This window comes from Molossus molossus, unplaced genomic scaffold, assembly GCF_014108415.1.
Source record: "Molossus molossus isolate mMolMol1 unplaced genomic scaffold, mMolMol1.p scaffold_m16_p_15, whole genome shotgun sequence".
Lineage (NCBI taxonomy): Eukaryota > Metazoa > Chordata > Mammalia > Chiroptera > Molossidae > Molossus > Molossus molossus.
The window spans coordinates 24,853,372-24,875,371 of NW_023425350.1; the positions used below are offsets into that span (position 1 = coordinate 24,853,372).

General features: G+C 41.0%; 1 protein-coding gene across 1 annotated transcript in view; it reads left to right on the forward strand.

Annotated features, from left to right (window-relative positions):
• The window catches only part of RMDN2 (regulator of microtubule dynamics 2), a 64,989-nt gene extending 43,643 nt beyond the window's left edge, over positions 1–21,346 (forward strand). The window contains exons 8-11 of the mRNA XM_036263522.1: positions 4,040–4,138; positions 5,609–5,662; positions 5,750–5,830; positions 21,085–21,346. Of these exons, the coding sequence (XP_036119415.1) occupies positions 4,040–4,138; positions 5,609–5,662; positions 5,750–5,830; positions 21,085–21,138 (288 nt within the window). The 3' untranslated portion in view covers positions 21,139–21,346. The remainder of the gene's footprint in view (positions 1–4,039; positions 4,139–5,608; positions 5,663–5,749; positions 5,831–21,084) is intronic.
• The last annotated feature ends 654 nt before the right edge of the window (positions 21,347–22,000 follow it).

The window sequence follows — 22,000 nt, forward strand, 5'->3', positions numbered from 1 at the left end:
TTTCTGAAGCACATGTAGAATGTTTACGAAATTGACCATATATGAGGTCATAAAGCAAGTCTTAATACTTTTCAAAGAATTGCTATCATACAGGCTTTTTCATCATAATGCAATTAAATTAGAACTTAAAAACAAATCTTGAGTTAATAGCACTACAGGCCTACCTCAAAAAACAAGAAAAATTTCTAATTGACTGTCTAACCTCACAACTTAAAGAATTAGAAAGCAAACAAAAAGAAAACCCCAGAGCAAGTAGAAGGAAGGAAATAGTAAAGATCAGAGCAGAAATAAATGACATAGAGACCAAAAAAACAATTCAAAAGATCAATGAAACAAAGAGCTGGTTTTTCGAAAAGATAAACAAGATTGATGGACCCTTAGCTAGACTCACCAAGACACAAAGAGAGAGAACCCAAATACACAAAATCAGAAATGAAAGAGGAGAAGTAACAACCAACACCACGGAAATACAAAAGATCGTTAACAACTACTACGAACAACTATATGGCAACAAATTCGACAATCTAAGCGAAATGGACAAATTTCTAGAAACACACAGTCTCCCAAAACTATTCCCGGAAGAGATAGAAAACTTGAACAGACCAATAATAACTAAGGAAATTGAAGAGGTAATCAAGACTCTCCCAGCAAACAAAAGCCCAGGCCCAGATGGCTTCATGGGGGAGTTTTACCGAACATTCAAAAAAGAACTAACACCCATTCTCCACAAACTCTTTCAAAAAATTCAAGAAGAAGGAAGACTTCCAAACACGTTCTATGAAGCCAGCATAATTCTAATTCCAAAACCAGAAAAAGACACTACAAAGAAAGAAAACTACAGGCCAATATCCCTGATGAACATAGACGCCAAAATCCTGAACAAAATATTAGCAAATCGGATCCAGAAATACATCAAAAAAATTATTCACCATGACCAAGTGAGATTCATTCCAGGGATGCAAGGCTGGTACAATATTCGCAAATCAATAAACGTGATACACCACATAAACAAAATGAAGAATAAAAACCACATGATCATATCAATAGATGCTGAAAAGGCATTCGACAAAATCCAGCATCCATTTCTGATAAAAACGCTCAGCAATGTAGGAATAGAGGGATCATATCTCGACATAATAAAGGCCATATATGAAAGACCTACAGCCAACATCATACTCAATGGACGGAAACTAAAAACATTTCCATTAAGAACAGGAACAAGACAGGGTTGTCCACTTTCGCCACTCTTATTTAACATTGTACTGGAAGTCTTAGCCACAGCAATCAGACATGAAGAAAAAATAAAAGGGATCCAAATTGGAAAGGAGGAAGTGAAACTGTCATTTGCAGATGACATGATATTGTACATAGAAAACCCTAAAGACTCCATCAAAAATCTATTAGACTTAATAAATGAATTTGGCAAAGTAGCAGGATACAAAATTAACGTCAAGAAATAGACGGCATTCTTGTACACCACTGATGAACTCACAGAAAGAGAAACTGAAAAAACAATCCCATTTACCATCGCGCCAAAAAAATTACGATACCTAGGAATAAACTTAACCAAAGAAGTAAAGGACCTATTTGCAGAAAACTACAGGTCATTGAAAAAAGAAATAGAGGAAGATATAAAAAAGTGGAAGCACATACCCTGTTCATGGATTGGAAGAATTAACATCATTAAAATGTCCATACTACCCAAAGCAATCTATAGATTCAGTGCAATCCCCATCAAAATACCAACGACGTATTTCATAGAACTAGAACAAATACTTCAAAAGTTCATATGGAACCAAAAAAGACCCCGAATAGCCACAGCAATCTTGAAAAAGAAGAACAAAGTAGGTGGGATCACAATACCAGATATCAGGTTATACTACAAAGCGACTGTAACCAAAACAGCCTGGTACTGGCACAAGAACAGGCATATAGACCAGTGGAACAGAACTGAAAACCCAGAAATGGACCCAAGGCAATACGCTCAGTTAATATTTGACAAAGGTGGCAAGAGCATACAGTGGAGTAAAGACAGCCTCTTTAATAAATGGTGTTGGGAAAATTGGACAGCTACATGCAAAAAAATGAAACTAGACCATCAACTTACACCATACACAAAAATAAACTCGAAATGGATAAAAGACTTAAATGTGACCTGTGAATCCATAAAGATTCTAGAAGAAAATGTAGGCAACAAAATTTCGGACATCATACGGAGCAGAATTTTCACTGATACATCACCTAAGGCAACAGAAATAAAGGAGAAAATGAACACATGGGACTACATCAAACTAAAAAGCTTCTGCACAGCAAAAGACACAATCATCAAAATGGAAAGGCAACCCACTGTATGGGAGAACATCATTGCCAATGATGTATCAGATAAGGGGTTAATCTCCAATATATATAGAGTGCTCATACAACTCCACAAAAGGAAGACAAAGAACCCAATTAAAAAATGGGCAGAGGAGTTGAATAGACACCTCTCCAAACAGGACATACAAATGGCCAAAAGACATATGAAGAAATGCTCAACATCACTAATCATCAGAGAGATGCAAATTAAAACAACAATGAGGTATCACCTCACACCTGTCAGAATGGCCGCCATCAACAAATCATCAAACAACAAGTGTTGGCGAGGGTGTGGAGAAAAGGGAACTCTAATACACTGCTGGTGGGAATGCAGACTGGTGCAGCCGCTATGGAAAACAATATGGTGCTACCTCAAAAAATTAAAAATTGAACTCCCATTTGACCCAGTGATCCCACTGCTGGGAATATACCCTAAGAAGCCTGAAACACCAATCAGGAAGAATATATGTACCCCCATGTTCATAGCAGCACTATTTACAATAGCTAAGATCTGGAAACAGCCCAAGTGTCCACCAGTAGACGAATGGATAAAAAAGCTGTGGTATATACACACAATGGAGTACTATGCAGAGGTAAGAAAGAAAGATCTCTTATCCTTTGAGACGACATGGAGGGACCTGGAAAGTATTATCCTAAGTGAAAGAAGCCAAGCAGAAAAAGACAAATACCACATGATCTCACTTATATACGGAACATAATGAACATAACAGTCTGAGGAATGTGGTAGACCCAGAGACATGGAAGTAGGGCACAGACTGACATCCCTCAGAAGAGGGGGTGGGGTGGTGGGGTGGTGGGGTGGTGGGAAGAGATAAACTACAGAACTTATATGCATGTATGCATGACCAATGGACATGGACAACTAAGCCGGGGACAGGGTGGAGGTGGGGTGGGGTGGGGGGTGCCAATGGGGTAAAAAGGTAAAATATCTGTAACAAAAAAATAAATAAAAATTCATAAAAAAACAAACAAACAAATCTTGAAATTAGAAATGATAATAAAAAATACAAGGAGATGCCATTTTATATATATATTAAAAAATTTATTTCTGAATCCTTTTCCTCTTTTATTATAAACATCTAAAACTCATATTTGGGGGAAATGAAAAAAATTTTAAAGAAAAAAGTTGTCATATGGAATTTAATTTTGATGGTTATTGGTTTAAAAATACGTCTCCCTGATTATAAATATGTATATTGGGCCCTCACTCTACCACCCTCTTGAGAATCCTCGCTGTGTTCAAATTTCTGAGATGCTGCCCTCTGGATCAGGTTGGCAGCACGGAGCAGGCAGGAAGAAAGCAAAGGCAGGGTCTTGTAGCTAGTACACTCTGTGCCAAGAAATGTTTTGCAGTCATCTGAAAGTCATCAATCAGATGGTTGACATTATTTCCCACTTCCACTCCAATTTGAAATCTTCTTACAAGTATTTCAAATTGATTTTGTAGCCAATGCATTCAGAGTTCATAGTTTTTGAATTATGAAAAAGGAAGGTAAATATTCATACCATAAAGTTGATATCTCTCATATTATTTATGGATATATATTTACATATATTGTATGCATATATGTACATAGATACATATACAAACATCTAACTGGGGAGAGATTATTCATTCAAAACGTGAGCACTTTCTAAGAGTGATGTTGCTCTATATTTGCAGATCTCAAAACTGAGCTGGATTGAGAAAAAGATGGCTGCTACTCTGTTTGGAAAAATACCATCCTCAACTGTACAAGAAGCTTTGCAAAATTTCCTTAAGGTATATTTCGTCTATCCATTATTTCAGTGTCAAACTAGCCACTATCCTGATCAGTCTTTCCTGCCCAGGAAATTTCTCTTCTCCATGTGTAGATCTCTGATGGTTTGAATCCTAGTTCTGTTTTAAGCCTCTCATGATGTGAGTTATGTTTTAAATCCAAACACTTAGAGCAGCTAGTTATGTATGCCCTAGGGCCCAGGTGCGACGGCCCTTACTACCAAATCCAAGGGCAGCTATCCAGGTCACGTGAATACGATTAAAAGAACCGATGCCCTGCTTATTAGACTTGATCCCAAATAGTCCTGATTAGCCTTAATAAAGAAACAGTTTAATCATAAAGAACTGAAAGATGCCAAGGAAGAGTTATTTTAAAAGCCATTTCTTACGCCCGGCCAGTGTGGCTCAGTGGTTGAGTGTCGACCCATGCACCAAGAGGTCGCTGGTTCGATTCCCCATCAGGGCACATGCCCAGGCTGTGGGCCCAGTCCCCAGTGGGGGGCATGCAGGAGGCAGCTAATCAATGTTCTCTCTCATCGATGTTTCTCTCCCTCTCCTTTCCTCTCTCTAAAATCAGTAAAAAAAAAAATTTTTTTTTAATAAAATAAAAGCCATTCCATAAGTTGCAGGCAGTTCTGTGAAACGTTCTTAGGGAATCAGACCAAATCAGTATTTTCATTTGTGTCTTAAAATGTCTAATTGCTATAAAAATAAAACTCCAAGCAGTAATGTGTGTATGTGTGCCCATGTAAATGTGTACTATGCCCACATAGATAACCAACTTTATGTTGTGCCAATCACTTTACCTTTGGAACCAGAGATAGAATCTTACAGATACTAGGGTTTTTCCCCACCTACAATTTCAGATTTGTAACAATATAAACAAAATCAGGCTTTGAACTGTATTGTTCAACATATGGTACATGCTGATTTTTCTTGGTTGTATTTTAAGGATCAATTTTGTAGAACTGAGGAAATTTAGAGATCCTGTAGTCTAAAATGAGAACCAAGTTTCATTTCATTTTCCATGTCTGAACAGTGGCTAGTGTCTGCCTAGAACGCTTGGTGGAAAAGTAAGTCTTCTGAGCCCCGGCCGGGTGGCTCAGCTGGTTGGGAGTGTGTCACCAGTTGTTTTTGCTCTCTAAAGGGAGAAAGAGAAAAGATAGAGAAGAGAAAGTGAGGAAATGACTATACAAAGGAGTCCTCAAACCTTCAAGTATCTCATTGCTTTGTAAGCTTTATTACCATAATAATTTTATTTGCATGGATAAGCTAAAAAGCTATATTTGCACCCAAAGGATACTTTGAAATTGATCAAAGGACTCGGATGTGACACAACCAGCCTAACTTCTTGGGGCAGTTTGGTTCCATTTGAATAATACTTGATTTGTTGAAATATGTCCTCTTCACTGCTCATTATTTTTGCTTTAATATCACCCTGGTTCTCTCTTTTCTGTTTTTTCTTAAAATCAGGTTGAAGATCTACACCCTCGTTTTTCTAAGTCCAATTACATGTACCTTGCCAAGGTAATGAAGATGGATAATTTTAAATCACTTTTTAATTCATTACATAAAATGTGACTACCTTTAATATTGGTTCTTTTCTGTTTCTAGTGTTACATCGATCTTAAGCAAACAAAGGAGGCCATGAAGTTCTGTAACTTGGCAGAGCAGCTTCCTTGTGTTACCAAAGAGGTAAGCCCAGATGGTGCCAAAGAGCACTATTATTTTACCAGTACCATTCCGGCTTCAAATCTGAACGATGGCTTACATACATCTGGGTTCTCTTCTATACTAAAACATCTTGACTTGGATTTAATGTGTACTGTGAAGTTTTAAAACTTGCTATAGGTAACTGTTCACCAGGAGACCCCTTGTGTCTTTAAGGGGCTCACAAATCTTGGGCCAGCAGTTAAAACATCTTGATGCTTCTTAGATGCTAGACAGCAGGTAATGGAACAAGCCCCACTAGGAAGTGGGGGAGGGGCCAGCATAATTCTGGGGAGCTAGTGATTAGACTACAGTAGGCTGCAAGCAAGCTAGACAGGCCACCCACCTAGGACAGAGGAGTGTCCATGGGTTGCCACCATCAGTCCCCAGCTCATAGCACGGTGTGGCTATCCAAGGCCATGAAGAAGATTGAAATGCACGTTAACATTTTCTTGGTCTTTGAATACCCACCATTAATGAAAAAGGAACTATTGCATCGATTCTTACCCTTTTATTCACTAATTCAAGACTCTGGATGTACCCTATGTTTTAGGAATTTTTCAGAGTTAATAGCTCAGTCCTTGTTCTCGTGAGCCATTTACTGTTATCATGGGAACAAAAGGAAACACATCAGTGTTCGCCAGCTCCCTTCTCATACCATCACCCGACATGATCATCCTTCGGGTCACAACTGAAAAGAAATGCCTCAGAAATCAGCATTCCTCCTCTTCTCTGATGCAGGCTCTGACACTGGTTGGGGTCTGAAATATAAACAAGTAAGACATGCCCACAGCCCTCTGGGAGCTCAGAGCCCGGAAGAGAACGTGAGGCATCTACCCAGATAACTAAGCTCAGGGTAGAAAGTGTGAGTGTCTGGAGAGGGACAAACAGTCGGTTCTATTGGAGAGGGAGAAATTATTTCACCTAGAGGAGATCAGGTAACATTAGAGGTAGACTTGGAAAGACGTAGATGATGTGGAGGTGTGGGGAAGCACAACGCAGGTCATGAACAAACACACAGAGGTGGGAAAGCAAAGATATGTTCAAGGAGTGTTGAGGGCCTTCCTGGGCACCGAGGCTGAAAGGGGGAGTGAAGCCAGGCCTGCCAGGGAACCTCAGGGTTCAGGGATGCCTGTGGTTCAAACACAGCCCATCAGGCTTCCCTGGGCCTCCTCAGCAACCGCCTCTGCAAGGTTTAGGATTTCCTACAGGGTTGGTTGTCCTTCTAACTTGAATCCCTCAGTTGGTTCCATTGGTTAATAGTGCAAAACAGCGGTCTCAGTTGCAACACCTTCTCCAGAAGACAAGTTGAGTACTTTTTTCAGCAAAACACAGATTTTTGTCCTGCTGGTCGCTTGCTCATTGTTGGTGATTGGGACCCTACTGCCTTTTCCGTCTCTTCTGAATGATGTCAGTTTGTGTTACGTGCAGTGATTTAAAACTGAGTGTCTATGCATTCCTGTTAAAATGTGAGATTACAATACATAGTAATGAGGTATAATACCTGGTTTGCCATGCAAATGTTCTGCGGGAAATGGAGAGCTCTCACAGGAGATACTGATGATCCTTGGTACTCAAGTATCTTCCCTCCCCTTTCCTCCTCCCTACCTCTCAAACCTGGGTCCATGGCTTCAAATGCTGTCTAACTGCCAGGTTTGACGCCTCTTCTGAGCTCTGGACCTGATTGTCGAATGTCTTACTTGGCATCTCCACCTGAATGTCTTACATCTTAAGCTGAACTCATCATCAGGCCTATAGACGTGTTCTTCCCCCATCTTCTCCTTTCAGTAAATGGCACCCCCATCTCTTCAACTGGGAACACTGGAAATCATCATCCTTGACACCTCCTTCCTCCCCAGCTTCCCAACACTGACCTCTACCCAGTCACCAGATTCTTGGATTTTTTTTTGTTTTGTTTTATTTATTTATTTTTAATTTTATTTTTGTTACAGATGTTTCTCCTTTTTTCCCTATTGACATCTTCCTACTCATCCCCCCACACCATCCCTGGCTTTGTTGTCCATGTCCATTGGTTATGCGTACATACATATAAGTTCTGTGGTTTATCTCTTCCCTCCCCCCCCACCCCCTCTCTTGAGGGTTGTCAGTTTGTACCCTACTTCCACATCTCTGGGTCTACCCTATTCCTCAGACTGTTATGTTCATTATATTCCACAAATAAGTGAGATCATATGATACTTGTCTTTTTCTGCTTGGCTTGTTTTACTTAGGATAATACTTTCCAGGTCCCTCCATGTCGTCTCAAAGGATAAGAGATCTTTCTTTCTTACAGCTGCATAGTACTGCATTGTGTATATGTACCACTGCTTTTTTATCCATTCATCTACTGATGGACACTTGGGCTGTTTCCAGATCTTACTAATTGTAAATAGTGCTGCTATGAACATGGGGGTACATATATTCTTTCTGATTGGTGTTTCAGGCTTCTTAGGGTATATTCCTAGAAGTGGGATCACTGGGTCAAATGGCAATTCAATTTTTAATTTTTGAGGTAACACCATAATGTTTTCCATAGTGGCTGCACCAGTTTGTATTCCTACCAGCAGTGTACTAGAGTCCCCTTTTCTCCACACCCTCGCCAACACTTGTTGTTTGATGATTTGTTGATGGCGGCCATTCTGACAGCTCTTTGTTCCATTGATCCTTTGAATTGTTTTTTTGGTCTCCATGTCATTTATTTCTGCTCTGATCTTTACTATTTCCTTCCTTGTACTTGCTTTGGGGTTTTCTCTTTGTTTGCTTTCTAGTTCTTTAAGTTGTGAGGTTAGATAGTATGTTACAAATTTTTCTTGCTTCTTGAGGTAGACCTGTAGTGCTATGAACTTCCCTCTCAGAACTGCTTTTTTTTTTTTTATCCTCACCCGAGGACATTTTTCCATTTTTTACTCAGATAGAGAGGGAAGGAGAGAGAGAAAGAGAGAGAAACCTCGACGTGAAAGGGACACATCGAGTGGCCGCAACCCACACGACCCAACCAGGGCCGGGGACAAACTGCAGCCAAGGTACATGCCCTTAGCGGGAACCGAACCTGGGTCTCTGTGGTCCGCAGGCTGACGCTCTAACCACTGAGCCAAACCGGTCAGGGCTCAGAACTGCTTTTGCTGCATCCCATAGGTTTTGTGTTGTTGTGTGTTCATTTTCATTGGTTTCCAGGAAGTTTTTAATTTCTTCCTTGATCTCCTCGGTAAACCATTCATTGTTTAATAACATGCTATTTAGCCTCTATGTGTTCACATGTCTTTGCATGTTCTTGTTGCAGTTGATTTCTAGTTTCATGCCATTGTGATCTGAGAAGATGCTTGATATGATTTCAATCTTCTTGAACTTTTACAGACTTAGTTTGTGCCCTAATATGTGGTCTGTCTTTGAGAATGTCCCATGTGCACTTGAGAAGAATGTGAATTCTGCAGTTTTGGGGTGTAATTCTCTGTAGATATTTATTAAATCCATTTGGTCTAGTGCTTCATTTAGAATCTCTGTTTCCTTGCTAATTTTTGTCTAGAGGATCTATCCAGTGATGTCAGTGGGGTGTTGCAGTCCCCTGCTATGATTGTATTGCTGTAGATTTCTCCTTTGAAGTCCTCCAGAAGATTTTTAATATATGTTGGTGCTCTTATATTGGGTGCATATATGTTTATCAAGGTATAGCTGCCTATAGGATAGATCCTTTCATTATTATATAGTGGCCTTCTTTGTCTCTAGTTATGGTCTTCATTTTGAAATCTATTTTATCAGATATGAGTATTGCTACCCCAGCTTTTTTTCCTTTTCGTTTGCTTGGAAGATTTTTTTCTATCCCTTCACTTTCAACCTATTTGAGTCTTTTGTTGTGAGGTGGGTCTCTTGTAAACAACATATACATGAGTCATGCTTTCTTATCCAATCAGCTACTCTGTGTCTTTTTATTGGCATTCAATCCATTTACAGTTAAGGTGATTATTGATATGTACTTATTTATTGCCATTTTTGTTTAGTGTGGTTCTATTTTTCTTCCTATTTCTTCTACTAATTACAGCAGTCCTTTTAACATTTCTTGCAGTGCTGGTTTGGTGCTGATGTATCCCCCTAGCCTTTTTTTTTTTTTTTTTTTTTTTTGTCTGGGAAGCTTTTTATTTGACCTTCTATTTTGAATGATAGCCTTGCTGGGTAGAGTACTCTTAGATTCAGATTCTTGTTTCATGACCTTGATTACTTTGTGCCATTCCCTTCTGGCCTGTAGTGTTTCTGTTGAGAAGTGAGCTGAGAGCCTTACAGGGTTTCCTTTGTAGGTAACCTGTTGCTTATCTCTTGCTGCCTTTAGGATTCTCTCTTTGTCTTTAACTTTTGGCATTTTAATTACTATGTGTCTTGGTGTGGGCCTGGTTAGGTTCTTCTTAGTTGGGGCTCTCTGTGATTCTTGAACTTGAATGCCTTCTTCCTTCACCAAGTTAGGAAAGTTTTCTGTCACTATTTCTTCAAATATATTCTCTAACCCTTGCTCATTTTCTTCTTTGGGGACTCCTATGATGTGAATATGTTTCCAGTTGTCCCACAGTTTTCTTAAGCTGTCTTCCTGTTTTTAATTGTTTTTCCTTTTGGTTTTCTGATTGGTTGATTTTTTCTACCCTGTCTTCTAATTCACTGATCTGGTCCTCAGCTTTTTCTACTCTGCTGTTTAGTCCTTCCAATGTGTTCTTTATTTCTGATGTGTCATTCTTCATTTCTTTCTGGTAGTTTTTAATTTCCAATTGGTTGATTTTCAACATTTCTATGTCTTTACTCATGGTGTTGATGTCCTTACTCGTGCTGTTGAGCTTCCTCAAGATCATGGCTCTGAATTCTAGCTCTGTTAACTTGCTTAACTGCACCTCATTTATCTCATCTTCAGTAGAGGTCTCTTGTTCTTTCATTTGGCATTTGTTTCTTTGTTTCACCATTTTGGCTATCTCAGTGGGCTTTGGAGCCTGCCAAATTTTCCCTGTGGGTGTTGGTGTTCTGCTGTTTGTGGCTCCCTCTCCCGGGTTTGGATGAGCGTGGGAGGACCCATGTTAAACACCGCTGTCAAGTCTTACTTTCCTGGTTAGAGTTGCAAGACCAGGAATGGTACTGTTATCCTCTAGCTTTTTGCCTGGAGGCTATTAGTCCAGGTTACTTGAGGAGCCTTGGGTTCTCAGTTGAATGAAAAACTCCCTCAGGTGTTCAGAGTAAGGGTCTTTCCTGAGGGAGGGGCAGATGCTGGTTGTTAATGAGCCTCAATTTGCATTTCAATGGTCCACAGGGTGGGGTTGAATCTCTGAGGGAGGGGCCACTGCCTCTCCCCAGAGCCCTGGGAAGGAGTAAGATGACCACTGTCCTGTGTGGCTGCAACTCAGCAAAAGCTCTGAGCACCCCCCAAATCCCGAGTATCCCCACACAGTTCCAGTCTAGTCTGCCTTCCCTCTGTCGGAGCCCAAGGTGAGTGGCTGTGGCTATTTTAGCCTCTGTCCCGGCTCTGCACTGTGGAGCTGCTTGGGGGTTTAACCCTAGGGCGCTGCTCACAGCTAAGGCCACTGCTGTCCGTGGGCTCCCAGCCCGCCTCTCATGCCTCTGCAATCCTACCAGGATGAATCAGTGTCCCTGGTTATATGGTCCTTGCAAGCTGCTTTTCTGTTGCTTTTTCCTGACGATTTGTCTTAATGTTATAATTCCAGTTTGGTCCTGGGAGATGGTCTGTGTAACTTCCATTCACTCCACCACTATTTTGGAATCCTCTCAGATTCTTGGATTTCATCTTTTAAAACATGTCTTGAGTCATCCAACTGCCACCACTCCGAGCAGCACACCACATTGAGCCCTGTTGGTCTCCTCGCGGCTTCTTGCCTTCTGCCCTGTCGTTCTTGGTTTCGATAGCAGCCAAAGCAACAGAGTAAACAGACCTCAACATGTCACTTCTCTGCTTTAAGATCTTTTGCTTTGAGGATGAAGTTCAAAATTTTTAGCATGCCCTTTGAGGCTGTAATCTGGCTCCTACCAATCTCTCAAGCTTCACATGTCCTCTCTTCCCCTCCTCTGCACAGGTTCTTCCCTGCCCTCTGCTCTTAGGACTTCTTCTTCCCTCTTCCTGAAACACTCCCACAAGAATGCTGCTTCCTTTACCGGCTTTATTCCTACTCATCTCTCAAACCTCATAACTGTCATTTCTTCAGGAAAGACTTCTTTGGCACCACCAGGCAAGAAAGCACCTTGTCCTTTTCTTCATTCAGCACAGTTGTGGTTATCCAGGTATCTGTGCGAGTCCCATGCATGGAGCCGGCAGGTGTTTCGTTCACCGCTCTAGTTCAAGTGCCAAGTAGAGTGGCTGGCGTGTAATAAGGACTCAGTAAGTATTGGTAGGAAGGATCAAAACCCTAATACCATACAAATAAATATAATATGCTAGTAGTAATAATAAATGGGACTGGTAGTAAAGGTGACTAAGAAAGCTGGACACTGTGGAAATATTTATGTAATATGCAAAGTGGCATTAATGGGTATTTCTAACAGTACTGTTTTTTTCCCAGTGTTGTTTCCATTTGTATTCCTTGCAGGTTTCCCCCCCAAATATCTCAATTCCATTTTCAACTAAAAAATAGGATGAGATGAGTTTTCTGTAGTACCCCCATTTCTATAAAGTTTTTCCAGATTGAAATATACCCATTAGTGATTTGGCCCACCAAGATATTCATTTCCGAAATGTCAGGTAGTGCCACTAATTACATCGAAGGAAACACAGCCATTCGGTTTTCTGTCCCTGGTGAGCCTGCAGGACGTATTTACTTCTTTCCTGAGGCCCTTGCAGCTCTTCCTGGCTTTGCAGACATTTGTGAGCACGTCTTCCGTCCCTGTCAGGGAGCTCGTCACACTGCACTGGCCTTGGCGGTGTCAGCCCTCGGGCTCCAGAGTCCAGACTCGTGTGCGAGCAGCTTCACGTTCTCGGAACGTGAAACTACAGTGTTCTGTTCCACGTGGACTTTTCCTGAGCCTGGGAAGGTGACCTCACGTCCTGGGCAGCATTCCTTTATTTTAAATTGAAAAGGATTCCTGCGTCTAAGGCAGTGTGAGAATGATTGCTGAATGAAATACTGACTACACCAGCTGCCTGGAAACTGTCTGCCTGGAGGAGGCAGTCAAGTCATTGACTTGGAGTGTACGGAGAAGCTCAGATATAAAAAGCATGATGTCACACACACACACACATACACACACACACTGAGGGATGTGTTCACCTGGTAAAGAAAAAAACTATTTAAAGTTATTATAATATTTTGAAGTGATATTAATTGCTCTTCTAAGAAATTCTCAGAGGATGTTCCAGAAAGAAGCACAGGAAGAAGTGGACTCCGGGAGTGCCCGAAGTGAAGAACGCGTGTTCCTCTTAGCAAGGGATGTAGTCGTCTTTGAAGTTACCTGTGGTTTCAAGCCCTGGGCTACATTTCTAACGCTTGACATAGACTGAGAATCATCCTTGTCATCAGGAACCTCCCTACTAGTAAAATTCTAGTCCTGCTTTCAATGTCCTATCTTAATTAAGGTCTCATATTTGATCACCTTACATTGGTTTTTCAGAGCGGTTTAGCAGTGTAATTAGTCCACAGATGGTCTCCCTGCTCTCCTGTTGCAGGGATGCCCTAGCTCAGGTCATGAGGAGGTCACTTCCAGAAATCCAGCAATGTTGTCCAATCTCAGGTGTTAGGAATCCTTATTTGCCTATTTCTTTCTGGTTTGAACTTATAGGTATAAGATGCCTGGATAATTTCTTCGTTGTACATTTGAAAAAATTAGTAAGACTCTTATAGGATGGACAGACTTTTCTGAACATTTTCGTGAGTTGAGGAGGAGTGTTACCCTCTTTATAGCCTCTTCTTTCTACTTGTTTGGCTCTTACCTTCTATTTATTTACATTCAAAATATGTTCTTTCTTAAGCTTTGTTGATATATAATGGCTTTGATTATATTCTTTAAGTTGACCTTTAAAACACCTTTAAGAAGTTCCATAGACCTTCTTTTAATTAATTTTTAAAAAATAGCTGATGATATAACATCATTTTTAGATTAGTTGTTCTTCATCAGTACCCAGTCTAGTAAAGCTGATATTTGATCATCATGACCCAAATGCCAGGAGCATAAATTTAATATAAATATCCAGTCTTTAGCAGAGAACATTGATGTATGTTTCCAAAAGCTACATCTCCCAACACTTTCAGATCAACAAAATCTGTATATTTTAATGCGTGTTTGAATGAATGAAAAAGATGATCTTTATTTCTATTACAAATATGGGGATGCTCTGCTGGGTGCTTTGGCTACAATGAGAAGAAAACAGATTCTTTTGGGGAAGGCAGGCACCGAACACGTAACAGCAGTAGTGTGATGAGTGTTAGGAAAGTCAACGTGCAGAGATTTGTGGGAGAATACCACTGGGCCTGCAGCCTGGCTGGGCTAGGTTCTAACATGTAATCTGAGATTCTCAGGAAGTTAGAACTCTAACCCAGTGGTTTACACCATTAAGATTTGCTTGGGGGGTGGAGGGCTTATAAAAAATACAGGTTCTTGGCCTTTTCCTGGAGAGGAAAGCAGCTCGGCAGTGGGGTGACACCAACCTCAACATCAAGGTGATCTCACTCAAACTTTCGTCACGTTTGGGTGCTGCTCTGCTGGCTTAATGCTCAGACTGTCCCCGGGTGAGAAAACAGAGGAAGACAGGTGGTGGCTGAGTTCTTGTCTCTGCGGCCACAGGAGAGGAGGACCTTTGGGGATGTGGCTGTGGACTCCACTTAGGAAGAGCAGGCCTCTGGCCCCATCTCAGAGGAAGCTGCACAGAGATGTGGTGCTAGAGGTCGGCCAGCTGGCCTCCCTGGGGGTATAAGCTCTGGACATCAGACGTAACTTCCCAGTTGGCACAAGAGGGAGAGTGTGGGGGAAGGGAGAGGGTTTCCCCAAGGCCGGAGTCCAGGCAGGAAAGTCTTAAAAATGAAGACCTAACTTCCATGTAGAATATGTGTGGGAAGGAGCCGTCTGATGTCATGGTGAGATCCTGTTCCTCCACCTTGGCATCGGCCTATGAACGGGGCCAGTTAAGCGTGAAGCGCCATCACATGATGTCAGTTTGAGGGGAGAGAAAGTGTGCTGAATCTGGGGAAGAAAGGAATAACTTGATCTCAAAATCATACCCTGAGTTCTTACAAGAGAACAAGTGCCGAAATATGGTTCCTCTATGAAGTGCTTGAAACGTAAAGAAGACCTCACAGTTACTCAGATAGCTCTACAGTTGACACTGCAAAGGAGAAAACTTGTGTGCGTGCAGGAGAGGAACACGCCTTGTGAATGCAACCACTGTGCCAAGTACTTCAAGTAGGGTTATCACTGAAGGATCATCTGAGAGTTATTGTGCAAACATGGGTAAATAGATGGGTAGATGTGGGGAAACCTTTAACAGCCTCTCATCTGCTCAGGGGCAGGGATTTCACACTGGAGAGGAGTTCTTGGACTCTATTGATAATGGGGAAATGTTCACTCCTAGCTCAACATTGACTCACCATGTGTTAACTCACACTGGAAAGAAACCCTACGAGTGTTGAATGTGGGAAACACTTTGGCCAGAGAGCTACCTGTTTATCCCAGGAAACTCACACAGGAGAGGAACCCTTTGTGATCAGTGTGGAATGCCTCCAGTAACGATTCATCCTTCAAATGACCTGAGGGAATTCACTCTTCAGAGAAACCATATGGATATCATCTCTAGCCTTTGTCGTCATGAAACAAGGCACATGGGATAGAAGCCATGTAAATGTAACGTACGTGGAAGACTCAGCCTTCCCTCTGACCTGGATAGGCACCCGATTGTCCACACAGGGGAGAAACCCTGCAGCCTTCAGCCAAAGCTCAAGCCTTGGTGTGCACAGAAAACAAGGGAAACCAAGAAGAAAAGCAGCAAGTCTTTACCAGGTGGAGGAAGCCATTCGGGAAGTAACATATAAGTCGCGATGAAGAAGCAGTTTAATTAAATAAATGTGGTTGCCCTGGCCGGTTTGGCTCAACAGTTAGAGCATCGGCCCTCGGACTGGAGAGTCCCGGGTTCAGTTCCTGCTAAGGGCACATACCTCAGTTGTAGTTTGTCCCCAGTCCTGATGGGGGTCATGTGGGTGGCAGCCACTCGATGTGTCTCTCTCACGTCGATGTTTCTTTCTCTCTCTCTCTCCCTCTCTCCCTCCCGTTTTATCTGAAGATAAAGGCAAAAATGTCCTTGGGTGAGGATAAAAAATAAAAATAAATAAGTAAATGTAGAAATCCCTTCACTCACAGAGCAATACTCTAGGACATGTGAAGATTTTCACCATATAAAACTCTTAGTGTCATGAATGAAGGAAAAGTCTTTAGTGATGACACACTAACTTTAGTCAACCTTAAAGTTCTCATACTTGGGAATTCCTCAGACCTCAAGTCAATGTAAATATGTCTTCATCTGGCCCTGGCCAGTGTGGCTCAGTTGGTTGGAGTGTCATCCCATACACCGAAGGGATGATTCCTGGCTAGGGCACATACCCAGGTTGTGGGTTCAATCTCACAGTCGGGGTACATACAGGAGGCAACTGATCAATCTTTCTCTCACATTGATGGTTCTCTCTCTAAAACCAATAAAAGTGTATCCTCAGATGAGGATTAAAAAAGTGAATTATTAAAAAACTTGTCTTTATCTGGAATTTATATAAGAAAACTCATACTGAAAAAATACTCTATTAGGAACTCTTTAGTACACAATTCAACATATAATTAAGACTTTTTCCAAATGACATATTACTGAAAATAGTGTGAAGATATAGCACTGTGACACATTCTTAGAATTGTTGAATCAGAATTTGGTTAAGATGTAATAAGCAATGAGATAACCCCTCTTTGGTAGACTAATAAAAGTTGTTGATTAAAAATCCAATACATTGGTATTTGTCTTTAATACTATGAAAAAATTATGAAACATTATGCTGAGTAATTGGGGGCATTTTCCTTTTATTATATCACTATTAGTCAATTGATTAGTTTCTATTTCTATGCAACTCTAAACATATTTAAAAATACTTTGTTCAATCAGAAAACATTTAATGTAACTGAAGACATGCAGAACACATAGTGTGTTCTGATTATTATATTACTTTTGAAACATGTATCTACATGGCAAGCTGAATGAAAACACTGACAAATAAGACACACTGTGTGATTCAAATATCCCAGGTAATGCCTTTGTGGATTAGGAGTAGGGTTAGGGGTAGGGGTAGGATGAGGGTAAGGGTTAGCCTTTCCTAGGGGTCCTGTGTTCCAGCATCTAACCACTAGTTTAGCAGACATTTGTCTAGGGCTTCTAGGTGCCAGGCACTGTGCTCGTTCTAAGACAACAAAGAGAAACATGAACTGTGGTTTGTTTGGTTTTTTTTTAGTAAGTTCTTTTAAATAATACATTAATACCCTAGATTCATTCATCATATTTTCTCACAACCTTCAAAAAATATTGATTTGATAGAAGGTGAACTTCTAGTTGATCAAACATTACAACTGGGTTAGTATATTAATAGCTTTATGATTAAAGCTATTAAAGAGGGGACTTCCGGTCAACATGATGGTGTAGGTAAACGCAGTATCACCTCCTCTCACAACCACATCAAAATTACAACTAAACTACAGCACGACCATTATTCAGAATCACCAGAAATCGAGCTGAATGGAAGTCCTACAACTATGAAATTAAAGAAAAAGCCACACTGAGACTGGTAGGAGGGGCGGGGATTTGGGCTGGCTGTGGTGGATAAAAATCAGGAGGAAACTTCAACTGTGAAGGTCCTCCCTAAGGAATGAGGGGTCCCTGTCCCACACCAGGCTCCCAGCTCAGGGTTCCAGTGCCAGGAAGAGAAATTCCCATCACTTCTGGCTTTAAACCAGCAGGAACTGAGGCTGAGGGAGGTTGAGGCTGCTGGAGCCCCAGGCAGTTCCTCTTAAAGGGCCCGCACAGACTTACTCGGACTTGCTCCTTCTGGGCTCCAGCATTGGGAAGGAATCTGTAAAGTCACCAGAGACATACAGGGAAGAACTGAGTTATTTGGCACTGGGGCAGCTTTCTCCTGGACAAACGTGCTGTCAGAGGCCTCTGTTCCTTTGGTGAGCCCTTCCCTGGGGCAGCAGCCATATCTGGGACTCCAGCAACCTGGCTCACACTGTTTGCCCCACCCTGGTGATTCCCTGAGGCCCTTCTCCACCCAACTTTTAGGCCCACCCAAGCTGTTTCCAATGGCTTTACCATAGGATTGGCCTGTCTTGGATCCTGCTTCAGATTTTTTTAAAAATCTCTCAAATAAGCCCCATCTGGTCTCAGCTAGCCCCATACCTCTCGTTAAGTGGTCCCAGGTCTGGCACTAGAAGCAGCCAGCCTTGGTTCACAACGTGGCTTTTCCTGGGCACCTCCAAGTTCAGCATAAGAAGCAGCCATCAACACATCACTTTGTAGCTAATGCTGGGTGGCCCTGGATAGAACACAGGCAGTGAGTGGCTAACCTTGCCCCAGAGCACGCACACCCAGTGGACAGCTTAAGACTACATGGAAGCACCACCACCCAACCACTTCCACAGGTGACGCACTCAATGAGTAGACTCAGTGGGTACCAGAACCCTGCTGAAGTAAGTCTTACTCTGGGTGATGGGCCCCTACACAGCTGTTCCTCCAAGGTAGTCAGAAGCCAGTAGTCAGTGGGCACAGCCAGTCCTTGCAGCTGATCAGCCTGAGTAAATCCCTCCCATTGATGTGCCAACAGCAATCGAGACTCAGTTATAGCAGAATGGTGTACAGTTCACACCAGGGGTGCACCTCAAGGACACAGCTGGGGTGACCATGGAGGCTGTGCTACTGGACCCTACAGGACACCTACTACAATAGGCCACCCTACAAAGCCTAGGAGATATAGCAACTCTACCTAATATAAAGAAACAATCACAGGGAAGCAGCCAAAATGAGGAGACAAAGAAACATGTCCCAAATGAAAAAACAGAACAAAACCCCAGGAAAAGAATTAAACAAAATGGAGATAAGCATTCAATCAGATGCAGAGTTCAAAACGCTGGTTATAAGGATGCTCAAGAAACTTAGTGAAACCATCAACAACATGAAAAAGGGCCAGTCAGAAATGAAGGATGCACTAACTGAAATAAAATAATTTTCAGGGAATCAATAGTAGAATAAGTGAAGCCAAGAAGCAAACTATTGATTTGGATTAAAAAGAAGCAAAAAACACCCAATCAGAACAGCAAAAAGAAAAAATAATAAAAAAAAAACCCAAAACATGAGGATAGTGTAAGGAGCCTCTGGAACAACTTCAAGTATACCAACATTCACATCATGGGGGGTGCCAGAAGGAGAAGAGAGAGAGAGCAAGAAATTGAAAACCTGTTTGAAAAAATAATGACAGAAAACTTCCCTAACTTGGTGAAGGAAACAGACATACAAGTCCAGGAAGCACAGAGAGTCCCAAACAAGATGAACCCAGAGGGGTCCACACCAAGACACATCATCATCCAAATGTCAAAGGTTAAAGACAAAGAGAGAATCTTAAAAGCAGCAAGAGAAAAGCAGTTCGTTACCTACAAAAGAGCTCCCATAAGACTGTCAGCTGATTTCTCAATAGAAACTTTGCAGGCCAGAAAGGAGTGGCAAGAGATATTTAAAGTGATGAAAAGCAATGACCTACAACCAAGATTACTCTATCCTGCAAAGCTATCATTTAGAATCAATTGACATATAAAGAATTTCCCAGACAAGAAAAAGCTAAAGGAGTTCATCACCACCAAACCAGTATTATATGAAATGTTGAAAGGTCTTTTTGAAGGAAAAGAACAAAAATATTAATAATAAAATGGCAATTAATACATATCTATCAACAGTTGAATCTACAGACAAAATGACCAAGCAGAACAGAAACAGATTCACAGATACAGAGAATTTTTTGTTGCTTGCCAGATGGGAGGTGGCTGGGGAATGGGTGAAAAGGATAAAGGAATTAAGAAGTACACATTGGCCCTGGCCGGTTTGGCTCAGTGGTTAGAGCATTGGCCTGTGGTCCGGAGAGACCTGGGTTTGGTTCCCGCTAAGGGAACGTGCCTTGGTTGCAGTTTGTCCCCGGCCCTGGTTGGTTGTGCGGGTGGCGACCACTCGATGTGTCCCTTTCACATCAATGTTTCTCTCTCTCTCTTCCTCTCTCTCCCTCCCAGTCTATCTGAACAAAAAATGGAAAAATGTCCTCGGGTGAGGGTGATAAAAAAAAGAAAAAAAGAAGTACAAATTGTTGGACTGATGAACCTCAAAGGGAAGGGGGGAGGGAGGGCTGGAAGAGATAAACCAGAGAACTTCTATGCATATGTGCATAACCAATGGACACAGACAATAGTTTGAGGAAGGCAGGAGAGGAGTGGGATTGGGGAGGAGGAGTCAGTGGGGGGAAAATAGGGGCCATCTGTAATATATTCAACAATAAAGATAAGTTTAAAAAAAAAGCAGCTATTAAAGAATTTCCAGTTTCAGAAAAGTATAGCTAGCAGCTACTTCAAAGATCTTGTTTTTTCCAGTTTTCCTCATGTTTATTTTACATTTATTACATTCCTTAAATTCTTTTTGATAGGTGCCAAGTAAATGTTTGTTAAATGCAAAATGCAGAAGAGTACCCTACCACATGAATTTATTGCCACCCTTTCTAACTTACACACTTGTTTTAAAGAAATAACAATACATGTGGATCCTATAAATCATTATGTGACTGAAAGCATAGGATTAAAAATCATAAACATACATGATTTTTAATCTTAATTATAAAGTCTCTGATAAAGCCAATGATGAAATGTGTATTTGCCTGTCTGGATCTTACAGTGGAGTCTCAGATTTCCTCAAATCCTGCCACCAGGGCCAGGACTTCTTCCACATCTTATAAAAGAAGAAAACAATGTTCTCATTAACACACTCTCCTTCCCATTTCCAACCACTCCACGCCTGAGGAAGACGAGCCTGGACATAACTCTCCGTTGCTCACATTCTCAGAGATCTGAATCAGGCCTGGTCCTAAGAAATCCACAGTTTCTTTGTAACGGCCTTTCAAAAAAGTCTCCCCTCACTCAACAAAAATCTACCTCAAAGTAACCTTGGGTATCAGGATAAATGTGTGGATTTTCATTGCGTATTTGTGTTTTCTTTATAGGATAAAATGGCACATGAAGATATGAAAAAAATGTGCACTGCCTTCAAGGGGTAAATAAAAGAACTTACTCTTCAACAAATCAGATGTGGTCTACTAAATTTTAAACTTACCAAAGTTGTGGAGGGAGGGGTTGTCTTTTTTTTCTTCTTCTTCTTTTAATGTAAGGGTATGTGCTCTGTGCTCAGATTTTAAGGCAAAACCACGTTTCTGTAGAATGCATTCACTAATAGCACTACAAAACTAATCATGTTATTTGGAGAAGTCTATTTCCTATAATGTCAGTAAAAAATTATCTTTAAAATTATATGCTTTATATTTTTCCTATCAATAAACTGTAGTCTTCAGAATATTTCTTTAAATAAAAATTCTTAAATCAGTCCAATAAAATGAACTCTAGTGAGTGTTTTATTGTTGCTTAGATGGAAACTTGACAAAACAAAATAATTTTATTCATGTGGATGAAAAATGGACAAAGGATGTGAACCCTTCAGTGGTAAAAGAGGAAATATATTGTAACTAGTAATCACAGGAATGTGAATAAAATGGAAAAGATACTGTTTTATCATTGAATTAGCAAGGATTTTTTTCTTTCTTTCAAGAAACATTTAATGCTGACAATGATGCCACACACTGGAACTTTCTGGTATGCTGATGGGAGGAGGCCATTTAGACAAACACTTACCAGAGTATCCAGAGCCTTAAAAGTGTATTAACTCTTTAATCTTATCATTTCATTTCATAGAAATAATCCTAAAAAGAAAAAGTATAATTATTTATACACAAATATTCATAACAGCATTTTTTTTTATTGATTTTTTTTTAGAGAGGGAAGAAGTGAAAGGGAGAGAAAGAAACATTAATGAGAGAGAACATCGACTGGCCGCCTCCTACATGCCCCCTACTGGGGATCAGGCCC